Genomic DNA, 15,332 nt, shown 5'->3' on the forward strand with positions numbered 1-15,332 from the left:
CTGACTTCCTGCCCTTTGGGCAGGGGGCTGGACTCGATGATCTCCCGAGGTCCCTTCCAGCCCTAGTGTCTATGAAATCTATGAAATGACATTCATAATTTCACCCACAGATTTTATCAGTGATACTTTTATGCTAATTGATGAGGATGTTGAATAGCATCAGGTCTATCTCCAGGTCTCTTTGGACCTCACTGGAAATCCCCGCTATTGTTTGAGATCTGTCAGCTAGTTGCTAATCCATGTGACATTTTCTCTGCTGATATTCTATATGGTTATTTTTCTTTAATTCACATGTCATGCTTTGTTATGCCAGGGTCTCAGTGTATTGCAATAATTCGGTTTCCTCTATCGACTACACTTGTAATCCTCTCAAGGAATGAAATTAGCATTTTTTCATGAGATCTGCTTTCCAGAAAGCCATGTTAAATGGCTTTAATGAGCTTCCCATGCTTTAATTCTTTAACTGTTGAGTGCCATATCAGCTTATTTCACCCAAGGCTGATGTCTGGTAAAACAGCTTGTATTTACCTGGTTTATCCTCTTTGCTCTCTTTGAATACTGGCACAACATTAGCACTCTTCCAGTCTTCTGTAATCTCCCCATTCTTCCAAGATTCATTAGAAATAGATACCAACAGGCCGGATAACTCCCCCCTCCTTCCCGTTCTTTTTTTCCCTTCTTTTTTGTTGTTGTTGTACATCTTCCTGTTCTTTAAGGACTTCTATATCTGGGCCTGTTTATATAAAAATACGTCTCTCTAATAGAAGTTGTGTTACATCCTCCTGGGTTAAGAATGGATGTACTACATTGCGTTCTTGTGATACAATCGCATTGCAGCACTTCCTTCCAAATACAGCACAAAAGTATTATATTGAACACTTCTGCCTTTTCTACATCATTAGTCACAACTTTACCACCACCACATAATCCTGGGTCTCTTTGCTGGGATTTCTTTTGTTCCTAATATTCTTAAAAAGACTCCTTCCTTTAGCCTCGAGCCTTGTCAACCATGGGGTTTTCCTAGCCCTCATTAGCTTCTGTTATCCATTTTGTACATGTCATAAATTCCAAGGTCTTTTCTCCCCTTTCCCTAAAAGTGTGGATCTCATTGCCACCGGATGTGATGGCAGCTGACAGTTTAGCCAGATTCAAAAAGGGATTGGACACGTTCTTGGAGGAAAGGGGCATCAGTAGCTATTGAACCAGGGCATTAGGGATACAGCCTCTGGATCAGATCTTTCTGGACCTTAAAAATGCTGGAGGCTGCAACTGAGAGGAGCGGTGGAAAAACCCCTGGCCATCCCCTGTTCACTCTCCCTTTCAGCATCCGCTCTCTGCTGTGGTGCGACACAGGAGACTGGGCAAAATGAACCAGTAAATGGCAGTTCTTATGTTCTTGCTGCCTTCATTGGGCCAAGGGCATCTTCACTAGACAACATTACAACATCCCAAATGAATTAAACATCAGGACCCAGGGGTGTTTGGGACAAAGGAGAGATTGAAAAGTGTGGAGGGGAGGATATATCAGGCATACCTGGTAGGTTTGTCAGCACTTGCCTGTTTAATATGCACATTGTAATGCCTAATCCCTCGGAAAGGTCATTTCCATTGCTAAATACGCTTTCTGGTTTTCTTGCATTAAACAGACTCAAACGCCCCCACAGGCACAATGACTGGTACGAAGGAATCATAAATCTATGTAGAAATCTTTTCATATTTCCTAGTCAAGTGCATTTGTCAAAGCTGGAGGATTAAAACAAAATGTTGGCTGCTGCATTGGTCTCAAAAAATGAAATATGAATCAGCATCATTGAGCCCTAGGGACCAGAGGGAGAGAGACGTTCCAAAAGCAATGGGGAGTGTGTGTGTGTGTGTGTGGGGGGGTCTTGGAGAAAAAGGAGGTGCTTGTCTGGAGGAAAAGGAGGCGACCGAAGACAGGCACCCCAGGATCCAGCTGTTGTTATTTAGCATAGATCTGATTTATGGTAGCAGCTAAAGGTCCCAGCTGGGCTCAAAGTCACACTGTAGTTGGTGCTGTACAACACAACAGGGTTTTGATTTTGGTTGGAGCTTCCTCGTGCTTCTGCAACAAGGATATGGATGCTGAGCGAGCATTACCCAAACATTTGTTGCTCTCTGAGCAAGCAGGCATGGCTTGGTCTGCCATGTTCTGCACACGTGCTAGTCCATCCTATAAACAGGGAATAAGAATGACAACTGCAAGAATCAGGGGTATTTTCTAAGAAACTGGATTTTGAAGCCTTGCTAACTCAGCAAAACTTTACTGTATTTTCGTGAATATAACACACCCCACAATATAAAATGCACCATGTTTTTCAAAAGCAGAAGGCCAACATTGTTTCCCCCAGAGATATGTCGACATAGAACAGAAACAGAGCCTCATTTCTAGCTGCATCACCCTCCTTTTCCTGCTTAGGTTAACAGAAGCAGTTAGCAGACAGCAAAATTGCCCCAAGAAATGTTAATTAATGGAACATCAAGCCCATTCAAACAGAGAGATGATTGTTAATCTACCCCAGGCAGAAAATCAGTTTTCCTAATTAATACATGCACCCCAGTTCAGAGAGGTTGGGGGGAAGTGTGTGTTGGATGTGAGAAAACATGGTATTTTGCTTCTTTCTGTGAACCAACTAGTGTTGGCCATTTTCAGAGATGTGCTACTGGCCTAGATGAAGTTCAGCTCTGATCCAGACTGGTAATTCCTCTCCTTGCCTAAGTAAGAAATGGGTGTTTGAATGTAGAGCTGATCTTTAAGAAGGCACAACTGCAAGATAACCATGCCACTGGTTTCTGTTCTCAGGGATATTTCACTTGATACAGATCAAGAAGATTAGGAAACAGGAGTTCAAGCAAGAAGCAAAGAACTTCAGGCTGATCACCAGAACAAATGAAGGTACAACTATTTCTTTTAGATAAGCATGTCCTAATGCTTGTGATTTGGCATTAGCTACCTGGACTCTACCAGGTCATGTGCCATTCAGTAAAGTTGTCCTCGTCCCCAATGAACAAATGAAATGCACTGTGAACCAAGTGATTTGTACAGCTTTAACCAGGGGCATGGATGAACTTGCTGTAAAGCTGCCTGCTGGGTGCTTTGCTAACAGTCAGACTTTTGCTTTATGACATTTGAAAGGTCAGCCAACATTGCTAAAAGTGGACATGGGATTATGGAATCCAAAGGCCGCATCTCTCCAACATCTGTAAAATGGTTTGATATTTATATCTAATCCATCTGGCATTACAGGAACAATTATGCAACGGGCTTGAAAAATAAACCCTGAAACACTAAAAAAAAAATCTTTCTTAATGTTCCTGGAAGTGTGTAAATGTCATCATAACCAGGAACGGCAGGCACAGGCTGACGGAGGGTGTCTGCGAAGGAGTTCAACTCCGTAGTCCTCCCCACCTAGCTCACCTGCTCTAGCTGATCCAATGACGACACCGGTTGTCTGATTGTTGCTCAACAGCTTACCTGAGAAGACGTGAGGGTCTTCATTCAGGGCAGCAGTGTCCACACCACTGCTCTTGACTGTCACTGCTTTTGTCAATGGCCGGGGACTGAAGAGGGCAGATGTAGTGTCCATTTTCTATCTTGAGATGGTCCAGTCACAGGAGAGATGAAGTAAATGAATCTTAGAGCATGAGGGTTGAAAGGGACCTCAGGAAGTCACATCTAATCCAACCCCTGCTCCAAGCAGGACCAGCCCCTGCATCATCCCAGCCAAGGTTTGTCTACCTGGGCCTTAAAAAACCTCCGAGGGTGGAAAGTCCACCAACTCTCTGGGTAACCTGTTCCAGTGCTTCACCACCCTCCTAGTGAGAAAGTTCTTCCTCATATCCAACCTCAGCTTCCCTTGCTGCAACTTGAGCCCATTGCTCCTTGTTGTTCAGAAGCCTTAACCAAAACCCAGGAAACCACAGGAATGATCCTCATTGCGTTCAGAAGGTTTTGAATCAGGGGAGTTTGGAAATTTGTTTGCAAGTTCTCCTTTGGTGGGTGGATGGATGACTTGTGTTTCTGGCACTGTCTGCTGGGAAGATCCCTGGCAATTTCCATCAGCCGTTTCTTGGCAGATCAGTGGGATGGTCCAAACTTCTCTCCTTGCTGCCTCCCTCGGTCTGAACCTTTGTCTTCCCTCCCATCCCCGCTCTTGTCTCATGGCTTCTCCTTAGCATTTTGTTGCCTTCCGGCAGCACGGCTTTCCTGAAGTTGAGCGAGTCAGGTCTGTGGTGTTAGGCAGGCTTGGATCTGTCTTGGAAACAGGTTTATAGACTTGCAAGTTTGGAAGGGGCATCAAGGCTCATCTAGTCCAACCCTCTGCACAGAGGCAGGAGTTACTGTTCCTAAACCATCCCAGGCAGATGCCCATCCAGCCTCTGCTTGGAAACGTCCAGTGAAGAAGATCCCACCCTACACCAGGTCCATTGTCCTGATGTTTGTACAGGATGTGCTCTCAGTCTGCTTTGCTGCAGCTTCAGCCCATTGCCTCCTGTCCTGCCCTTCTGAGGCACCTTTATGGTTCTGTCCCTGAGTCATGTCACCTCTCTGGGCAGAGCTTTTTTGGGTAGCATCCATAGGCACCAACTTTTATTTTTGCCGGGATGGGGAGGACTACGGTGATGGCCATGTGGAAAGTTTTATGTATTTCAGGTGACAGCCCTCTTCCTAAGAATGTCCCTCAGGCCCCCATGTATATTTGGCACCCATGGTCGCATCTAGACTCATTTACTAGCTGAGCAGAAGACATTGTCCAGGGCTGTCTGTTTCGTACTTGGGTTTTAAACTCTTCACCCTCACTCCTGCTCCTGTTTTTCATCCCCTTCCTCCCACCCAGAGTTACATTCTGGGTTTGGTGCCCCCTCCCCATGCCTTAAGTTTGCTCTGATTTTTCAGCCATGCCCAACTCAGCTTTGCTTGAGCCCTGCCAAGCAGAGATTTCAGGAACAAAAATAAATTGGGCTGCAAACGTCACAGGCACCATTGCCTGAAAGAACTGTTTAAAATTCTATTTTTGCTCATTCTTCTTCCACATCCCTGGGGATTAATACCGTGACCCTCTGATCCCGTTCCCTCCTGACGAAGTTTCCAATGACCTAAGCGCTTGTCCTGCATGGTTTCACTGTAGCACCATTTTGAAAGGGGCCCGTCATGTGAAAAAATAGTTGTCTTGTGAAATCATTGGTTATGGCGATGACAATTCTAAGGAAACCTTTGGCCAGTGATTTCCCAATGACAGAAGACTAATGGCTAGAAGATATTCTTTCCAGAGATGAGACGTTAGGTCGTCTCAGTCCTGCCTGGTGTTAAAGCAGGTGATATCAGCTGCTGGGCAAACAGGGAAAGTTTCCAAGCCCTGTATAGAAAACTGGAATCTGAACTTCCAAGCAATATAAGCAAGGGCCTCTCCAATGTTTTTGTGGCTAACATTCAGATGAAGGCAAAAATGAGCGTTGGGATACTGTACAGTAAAAGAAACCAAAAATCGTGAAGAGTACAGTAGCACTTATTTGGTGGAGTGCTTCCCACATCTGTCAGAGGTGGAGAGATGGCTCCCATTACTGTAGTGTTAGAGCACTTTGAAGTTTGCAATGTGTTTGCCTCAAAATATCCCGATGAGGTACCAGCGAAATGCAGGGCCAAAAGGGACTTCAAGCAATTGTCTTGTCCAACTCCCTGCAGTGCAATATCACTTGCACTTTCTAGCTAGAGAATGACGGTACCAAAGATGAGATTCGGAAAAGCACCTTAGATGCCTCCAACGTAGGTCTGGTCAGCTGAGCTAGAGCTTGAGCTAGCCCCTAGGCCAGTGGTATTCAACCTGCGGTCTGCAGACCCATGGGGGTATGTGCAAGGGGTCAGCGAAAGAGGGCTATGATCAATCAAATGGCTGTGAATACCCACACTTACAATTCAAAGGGGTCTGTACCTCCATCTGAAATATTTTAGGGGCATGCAAATGAAAAAAAGTTGAAAACCACCGCTCTAGGAAATGCCAAGGATGGGGGTGTCTAGACTCTTTCCACTCTGCAGGGTTTAGCTGCCTTGGTCCACTTGAGATACAGATCCCAGATCCCTCTTTTGAGGGCAGACGGCAAATTGAGCAGAGCTTGTTCTCTTCAGAAATGCAGCTAGTGGGAGATGGACCCTTTGGATACTGCTAGGGATCTCAGCTCAGAGGAGCGTGCTGGCCTCTGCTTCCTGGTGTAATAAGGGATTTTGCATTCACCCGTCACTGGAGAAAGAGCCAGGGTTAATCAAGGGAGTAGTTGGACTCAGGGCTGTTTCTGTGCATTAGGATCAAGACTGGAGATGCTTGGGGGTGTTGCAGCCAGCAGCAAAGGGGCTTTGTGGACTTCAGCGCCTGTCCTCCCAGGTCTCCCATAGGTTTGACAAGTGCCCTGGGGTTGTACTGTCCTTCCCGTCTTAGCCCTCTCCTGCTCTATGAGAGTGTAATGATGACAAGAGTCCGGCAGATCATGCCACATATTTTCCCCTTGGATTTTAAATCTGTCCACAGAGGCACAGAGTTCAGGGCTAGAGGGGACTTTTGAACCACGTCATCCAACTGCCTGTGTAACATTTCACCCATGAAATTATCCCCAGCAACTTGAGCTGAGCTAAAGCTTGTCCCCCAGGAATCAGAAGTCACGGCAGAGGTGATATCTTTTATTAGACCAACTAGATTTTTGCAAAAAAAACTCAAAAAAAAACAAGATTTTTTTTTGTGGTTGCAAAAATCTAGTTGGTCTAATAAAAGATGTCACCTCTACCATGACTTGTGATTCCTTTTGCCTCTAGGCCAGAGGTGGGCAAAATGCGGCCCGGGGGCCAGACACAGCCCGCCAGGCTATTCTATCCGGCCTGCAAAGCCCATAAAAAATTTAGAAAATTATTATTTATCTGACCCTGGCTGCCTGTCATGTGGCCCTTGATGGCTTGCCATATCTCAGTAAGCAGCCCTCCACCCAAAATAATCACCCACCCCTGCTTGAGACCAATACGGCTACAAACTGGATACCTGTCGCCCAGTAAGGCATCTAGTCCTGATTTGAAGATACTAAGGCATGGAGAATCCTCTCATGTTCCAATGGTTCATGATCTTCGCTGATTAAAAATCACTACACAGACAAAAATTGTACCTAATTTGCAGTGCCCTGAGCTGTGGAGCTTTTGGCTTACATCAAGCCTGCAATTTCATTGATTTAGGGCTAAAGGGCCTACAGAGCAAAGAACTCCATTCTGCAGTGGAAGAAATGATTTTTCTCAAATCTGTCATTTGTAAAAACTCTTCTCTTTAAAACCCTTCAAGATGGAAAGTGCTATATTCATATAGGATGCTATGACTTCTGCAAGTTTCAGAGAGCTCATAATAATAAATGTCCATCTATCTGCCTCCTTGATATAGGTCACTGGAACATCTTCAGAGCTCAAACATCAGAACTTAAGATGACAGAAAGTCCAGAGAAAGAAACAAAGAACTTGTGAAGAAAAAAATTATATAAATATATGAAAAAATGCATTATTAAATAAACTGGCACAGCAATAAAAGGAAAAAAAAAAGACTAATGTAAATTAAAAACTCAAGCAACCAAGCCAAACCAGCAACAACAGATCTGAGTGTGAAATACAGCTACAACCATGGATGTGACACCCTTAGGAGTGCTCCAACAGATGGGCAGGGGGTCAACCTGCTTTCTTCTGCTTCTCCGAGATTTCAGGTGTGTGAAGAAAAGCAAAGTGGGCAGGACAGATGCCTGGAAGGCCTGATTCACTGCGAAGGAAGAAAACGCAACCCCCCATCTCCAGCTGCTGGTACCTCTCGAGAGCGTCATAAGCTGATGATGAAACAGCACGGGAATCTCCTTCCTTCCACCATGACCAGCTTAGAGGGAACCTGCAAAGAGAGAAAATGCCCTGTTTTCTTCCTTGGCATTTTTGTGACGTACAACCTTCCCCTACCACCACTCCCACCTCCGTAAACAATACTATTTAGGGCTATCAGAGCTTTATTTCTCTGTTGTAGCTGGAAGGTTTCCTGGAGGACTTGAGACCCAGTGATGTTCTTATCCCATCCAACGCCTAAGCCAAGGTTCAGCCTGGTTCTCAGCACACGCAAAATGTGAGTCCTCTGAGGAGTGTTGCTACCTTTTCTGGACTGAACTATCTTTATTCTTGAAGTCAGGTGTGTGGTCTGGAATCCGGCCGAATTGGGGCCCTGAACAAGCCTGTAAGAGGAAAGAGGATGCTTAGTTCAATTGTTTGCGATGACTTGTACTGGGTTTCTTTTACTTCTGACCTGTTTAATCCAAACTCCTGACCAGCAGCAGGAAATAAGGCTCTCCTTGTGAGAGACTCAGATACCCTTCTCACTCATTGGGCATGTCTACATATGCATTTATGCTGGCTTCGATTGGCTGCGCAGTAAGTTACTGCGCATTAAGCGGGAAAAAGCTGGTGTCTACCCACACAGGCATTAAAGCACATTAACGCTGTGTGTGGACTGACTTGGGACTGAAGTTAGGGCCAAGTTAGTCCCAAGTCAGTCCCAGGTCCCAAGTCAGTCCACACACAGAGTGTTACTGTGCAGTAAGGTGTTTATACATGCATTACTGCGCAGTAACTAGATGGGCATAAATATGGTACAGGTATCAAATTTATGCTCAAGTTGGCATAAGTTGCCATATTTACTGCACAGTGTGGGCGTGCACGTACAGATGTGCACCCATACTACGCAGTAGTTTTGGTTACTGTGCAGTAAATGCACACATATAAACGTGCCCATTCAGACACAGGCCAGATCCATTCTGAGTGTTGTTCTCGATGGTCATATCTACACTGTGCTCCATTGTGCTACTCCCGGTAGGTAGTAGTCAACAACCATTGAGCCCTTTGGATCATGGTGTATGTGTGAGCGGTTACCAGGACCTTCAATGCATATACCTAGGGAACAGTACTGAGGAGTGGAGGCTGCCCACGAACCTGTTAATTCATTAAATATGCTAATTAACTTGACTGGTGCCCTTGTGTGGACACAGCTACATCCCTTCTGGCCTAGGACGCGAGCTGCCTAGAGCAATGCCATTGCTGGGCAGCGTGGTGAGGCTTACCTTGCCGATTTAAGTGGGCTTCCAGCAAATCCAGGGGAGACCAGGTTTGATATTCCAGATACTCGAAGACAGAAAAGGAGCAAAACAAAAAGATTTCTGCGAATTAAACAACTGCAGGAACATGGTTATGTTTCCTCTGTGCCTCACACCCCCTGGCTTCAAGAGCACAAATAGAGCAGAGCCAACAGGAGGAGCTGGGGGATGGATTTCCTCTTTGTAGATCATTTTAAATGAACTTTTCTATGAGGTGTGCTGATGGGCAGCTTCAGGCTCTAAAAATTGCCTGCTAAATCCAGAGCAGAGAGGGGTGAATGATGAAGAAGGGTCTAATTCTTCTCTGGTGTAATTCCGTTGCCTTCAGTGGACTTACCCAGGGTTGAATTTGATTTACTTTTTTAATCCCCGGTTTTTTCCTCTCTGCTAATTGTTCTTGCTCGCCCCCTGGGCTGGTGCAGCACTTCCCCTCGGCTTTAAGAAATCTAGGAAATACCCTGCCGCTTGCCTTCCCACATGGACTTCACCTAGGTGAAGCTCAGCTAGCGAAAAGATGACACCTCTTCCCTCACACGCCTGCTGCTCCTATCATCAGACAAGAGTATTTCCCTATCCCAGGAACCTTGCCAAGCCTCGTAATCAATTATGAACCTTCCTTCTATCCACGGTCTCACCATGCGACCCCTCTCAGGGTTGCCGAAGCATGTGATGCATGGTGAGAGGCTTATATTCTGCTCTCAGTTGCTTTCATCTAGATCCAGAAGGAACCTATTGAAGTCAATGGGCCTGGTGTATGCTTGAGAGGAGAATCAGGACCATAGACTGAGAAACACTTTCCTGTGGTGAGTGAAGAAGCAAAATGAATGTCATGCAAAATCCCATGGCATTGCAGAGCCCAGGGTAGCAGAAACTGCTTGCTGGGCGCCATACCCAATAGAGGGGACCTTAATCAGTGAGCAGCCGGATGGCCATCTTAGTAAAGCTGGTACAAATCCAGAATGATTAAATTGGCAGCCTTGCAGAGATCTGGGCCTGGTCTATACAGAGTGAATCTGGCAGGGTACCAAAGCCCATTTGGGATCTGATAGGGCTGCAAAGACGCAGTGGGTCATGAGGGAGGCCACGTACCAAAGGCGGGACTCACTCTTGATAGACCTTACACAATAGCCTCCCCGCCCTCCCGTCTCCCTTATAGGGATTAGTTTTCAGCGACTTGGGTTTTACGGAGGTTGAGTTTTCTGGAACCTCTTCAGTCCGCTTGACTTTCCAACCGGATGTTTAACGGAGGTTGCCGTCCTCCAAGCAAGACACCATTTTCAGACACAGGTGCTGTGCGTGGGGCACGCAAGTCATAGTCGCGTACCTGAAAAAGGGATCTGATTTTCAGGGGGCCTAAGGGCCTGTCGTCAGTGCTGGCAGGCAGGCAGGCACCTGGGTCAGTCGGTGGTGTCTCCAGATGGGTCTGCACTGCCTCTTAGAAATGCTGCTGAGAAATACACCCCCTGCACCCTTTCTCTCAGCACCCAGCAGCACCTGGAAATCAGGCAGGGTAGCTAGACGGGTATGGGGTGAGCTGGCTTCTTGGAGCATGCTGGGCCCACACACACAGGCCTGCATCTCCACAGCACTCCTGGGCTCCCTGTCAAGCCAACATGTCGTTAGTCATCAAAGCCATGCTTGTGCCGTTCTGCGCCTCCCTTCAGATCCTGGGGGATCCACTTCAAGGGCTCCAAAGCGGATCATAACTCCCCTTGGGCTGTCTTGAGGTGTCTCCTCCTGATGATCCTTCCTGAGACACAACTGACCCTTTGGTGCGGTAGCTGAGAGCTTTTGCTGGGAACCAGCATCCCCGCCTGAGTGTATTGCTTTACCTGGCACCCAGCCTCAGGAACAGCCCCGGGATGACCCTCGGGACCACATGGGCGGCTGCTGGCAATGCCTCAGCCCTCTCCATAGTTGCTTGGAGAGCCTGGGTGCTCCCAAGACTCTGGGCCTGAAGATAGTGGCCCACCGTAATGCAGTCACGTAGTTGTAGTTTGGCTGCGGGATTTTACACCTGCTCTTCTTGCCCTCTCTGCTGCCCATCCCGAGGGGAGCGAACCTCCCTGCTGCTCCGTCTTCCTCCTGAGGACCAGCCAGGGAGGATTACAGGAGATAACTTGGCCCACGAAGCTGGTGCCCCCAGCGTGCCCTGCCTGGCGGGTGTTACAGAACGTGGGCCCCATCCACACCCTCCCCAGGTGCAGCAAAACCCTGCTGATGACCCCCCTCCCCAAGAACAAGCCTCGCTTGTTCCTTGATCCAGGGCGATCCAAGCCAATGCTATGGTTGTACTTACTTTCACTTGAAACTTGATGTTAATTTATATGGCAATGAGGGGGCTGGTCCTGCTCCCAGTGAAACCAATGGCAAAGCTCCCATGGGCTTCAGTGGGAGTGGGACAGGCCCCTGCCGGTGGCACCGCGAAGCCTGGCGAAATGCCACAGCGGCTCTTGGTGCCACGAAGTTTGGACATTCCCCCTTGGCTTTTACTTTCAAGTCAATGACCTCTGCTTGGGAAGAAACATTTCCTTGCTAACATAGCCTGCAAAGATATAGCCTCTGGAGCTAGCAGCTCTCTAGCTCCGAGAGCCTAACCAATGCACTAAAGGTAGCTATTTAGCACATTATTATCCTGCATTTATATATCCTACATAATATCGACGGTACTATATTCACAGGAGGGAGTATCTCCCAAAGGGAAAACAGAACCATTTCTTCTACGTTCATAAGAGGAGGGTGTGCTGTAGCACCGGCATTTACTCTGACTGGAAAGAGCTTTGGGGGATTTTCAGATTGTGCGGTATATGTATTTATCCCTGTTTTTGGTTTTGATAAATCTATTTATTTGGAGATCCATATCTGTCTGATTAAAGTGTTTTCTCAACCTGCCTGGCCCTTCCTGAGCACTGTTTTTTGGGCTGTGATGAGATGTTTCCCCTCCATGTCTCACAGACCTATCTATCAGAGGCCCCTGTGCATTTGAGCCTTGCACACTCAGGGATGTGTTTCTCCTCACAACACCTTGGCGGGGTGGAGCAGCAGTGGCGGTCCCATTTTACAGATGAGGCCCTGATGCACAAAAGGGCTAGGGGAAAATTTCTGTCGACCCCCCAGATGTCTCATGCACAGTTGCTGGCACAGCCCTGACTTACCTGACCCTCACCTGTGTAGGCACACTGGTCTCCTGTTCTTTCAAAGGGGACCCAGTATAGGATCATAGGAAAGTAGGGCTGGAAGAGACCTCACGAGGGCTGTCATCTAGTCCAAACATCTCGAATCATCCCTGATTGTACAAACCAGCCCAACCAAGTGTCTGTCCAACCTGCTTTTGAAAACCCCCAAGGATGGAGATGCCCCAGCTTCTCCAGGCAGCCTGTTCCAGCACTTGAGTCCATCCTCCTAATTTCCAATCTAAATTTCCATGGCCACAGCTCGAAGCCACTTCTTCTAGTCCTCTCCCCCACAGCCAGAGGGAAAAAGTCCATCCCCGCTGTAATTGCCCTTCAGGTATTTGAAGAGAGTTATCAAGTCCCCCCCACCCCGACTAAAGAACTCGAGATCTTTCAGCCTTTCCCCATACAAGTTGCATCCCAGGCCCCTAATCATTGCTGTCTCTCTCTGCTGGGTCTTTTCTAATTTGTCCGTGCGTGTGTAGCTTGCGCACCCCTGGAAGAGGTCTGCTCTTGTTTGTTTGCATGGGCTGCATTTAGACGCTTCAGGGGATGGGGCCCTGATTCAGGAGGGGGCGTAGCTCCCCCTTCATCTCAATGGGGAATTTTAGCCGGTGCTAAAAGACCTCCCTCTGCTTGCAATTCGTCTTCCTCCTGCCTGCATAAGGCCTGTACTTCTGACCAGTGCAGAGACACACGGATACAGACAGCAGCATAAAGATCCTCCACCATCAACAGCCCGGTGAGTAGGACACTTGCGCAGGCGTGGGAGAGCTGGGTTTGATGCCCCCTAAATTACAGGGTAGTTATAGGGCCCACTGGAGCATAGGTGTTGACTTTAAATGATGGATGGGTCCAGGCTGTGGGGAAAGGGGGTGGGGGCGTGGGGGTAAGGCGGGGGCACAGGTGATGTGGTGCGAGCACTGCAGCCCCTGCCTGCCGCGCAGCAGCGGGGCCATGGCAGCGCGGTGCTCCCTCCCATGCTGGCTCGCCGGTTTGGCCCTGCTGCAGCCCTGCACCCCACACCCCACTGTAGGCACAGCCATCTCGGGGGGCATGTGCTCCTGCCTCCACGGCGTCTTGGCCCCCCGCCCCTCTCTGCTGCATCATCCGTGCTCCCCTACCCTCGACGCATCGCCTGTGGCCCCTCACCCCCCCGAATGCATCGCCTGCGCTCCTCCTCCCCAGCCGCCTGTGGCCCCTCGACCCAGCCCCCATAGACTTACCTGGAGGGAGCTGCAGGAGCTGCTCTCCATCACTGCTTGGCTGCCACGTGCACATTTGTGCACGCACGCACATGGTGCCGCTGCCTCTGATTACCCTCCCCACTCCCCACCGCCCCCAGCAGCCTGCCGGCCGGCAAGCAGCAACCCGCTGCTTCCCGCATTTTTGCCCTTTAAAAAAGAAAATCTGCATTTTCCCGCAGCAAATGGAAAACCCGGATCCCTGGTAATAGCTCAGGGCTGCAGTCATCGTTCCTTACATCCAGCATGCGCAACGTAACCGAATCCATCTTTTACAATATAGAAATATTATGTCATTTTCCTCAGGTTTAGGTCCTGATGGACTGCATGGGGGTGGGGGCAGGGCCCTCGGGCCCCCATGGACTGGGCACCTGTGCACTGGAGGTGCCTCAGTGCAAGTCAGGGTCATCCCAGAGCACAATGGTTGGTGATCCCTAGTTTACCCGTTGCACCCTTCTGTGTTGGGTAGATGAGATGTGTGCTGAGAGGTGTCCCAGAGGAGTGGGATGGCAGAAGAGGATCACCAGTGGAGATAATCGGCTAGCATCCTCTCTGTACCCGTGTTGACCCATGTCTGTACACATCGGACCCATGTCGGCTTTCTTTGGCTGAAAGAAAAGCCCGAGAAGTCTGTTCCAACCACTCTACCAGACTCCCCATTTCTCTCTCCAAACGCACGCCCTCCTCTTAGGGTTTCTGCATCTTGCAAAAGGCTTCCCCTGCACGTCATAGGATTGAAATGAAGACCTCCACTGGAAGTCTTTCCCAACCGTGCAGCCCAAGCCTCCCTCCCAGCCCCGCAAGGAGCGTCGAGCAGCCATGAGAAGGAACCTGCTATTTGTCCCACATTTATGCAGTTTTTCCCCTGGTGACCCTGTAATGCCAAATCCCCAATTAATATGAGAAGCAAGAAGGGCAAGGCTTTGTAGCCAGACCCTGTATTTTCTAGTGTACAACACGCTCCAGAAGACGTGCCTTGTTTTTGAAAGGCAGAGTCAACGAAGAAAGCTGCAGAGAGCAAAGACAGCCACATCTGCATCTGAATCCCCCTTCTTTCCCTGCTTAGGCTAACAGGAGCAGACAGCCGACAGCAATGTTGCCCTAAGAAATATTAACTTAATTAGGGGAACATCAAGGCCATTAAAAAGAGAGACGATCCTCAACACCTCAACAGAGCCTAACTGGAGTTAGACACCTCCAGGGCCGTCCTGAATCACTGATGAACTCTCTCCGCATTAGAAGTGTCCATAGCACTGATTGCTGCAGCCTCTATTTGTTTAGGGTTAAGCAAATCATTAGCAATGGGCATTAATGAGCGTGGATAAAGCAGCAACAAAAATGAGGCCTTTTGAAAGGAAAGCTGCTCCAGATACTCTTGACCCTGACTGCGCTGCCCTGAAAGGGAGAAGTCATGCCCTAGCCAAGACAGATGATAGCTAAGCAGCACTCCAGATGGGGCTGCTCCCCCTGGGCAGGAGAAGCCTGTAGAGGCGATGGAGAAATGTATCTTCACATGACAGAGCAAACCAGGCTTTATAGATTTATTTTGCCCAGTCAGCTGGATTCAGCATTTCCCAGACTTTGGCCCCCTCATGTTTTGGGCTGCATCACAAATGTTGCAGCATTAAATCAGGGAGGACCATCCCAAGGAGAGTGTGGCCACTTTTAATCACCGTAAAAATACACTGCTGTTTGCTGAATATGCTCTTTTTCATCTGTTTTTGTGCACATGGTCTCTACACACAGGCCAGGC

General features: G+C 48.3%; 1 protein-coding gene across 1 annotated transcript in view; it reads left to right on the plus strand.

Moving 5' to 3' along the window:
- The window catches only part of CHRDL2 (chordin like 2), a 35,694-nt gene extending 27,279 nt beyond the window's left edge, over nt 1–8,415 (plus strand). Inside the window, exons 9-10 of the mRNA XM_019530551.1 lie at nt 2,822–2,914; nt 7,428–8,415. Coding sequence (XP_019386096.1) covers nt 2,822–2,914; nt 7,428–7,507 — 173 coding nt within the window. The 3' untranslated portion in view covers nt 7,508–8,415. The remainder of the gene's footprint in view (nt 1–2,821; nt 2,915–7,427) is intronic.
- The last annotated feature ends 6,917 nt before the right edge of the window (nt 8,416–15,332 follow it).

Source organism: Crocodylus porosus, unplaced genomic scaffold (genome assembly GCF_001723895.1).
Source record: "Crocodylus porosus isolate Cpor-Errol unplaced genomic scaffold, CroPor_comp1, whole genome shotgun sequence".
Taxonomy (NCBI): domain Eukaryota; kingdom Metazoa; phylum Chordata; order Crocodylia; family Crocodylidae; genus Crocodylus; species Crocodylus porosus.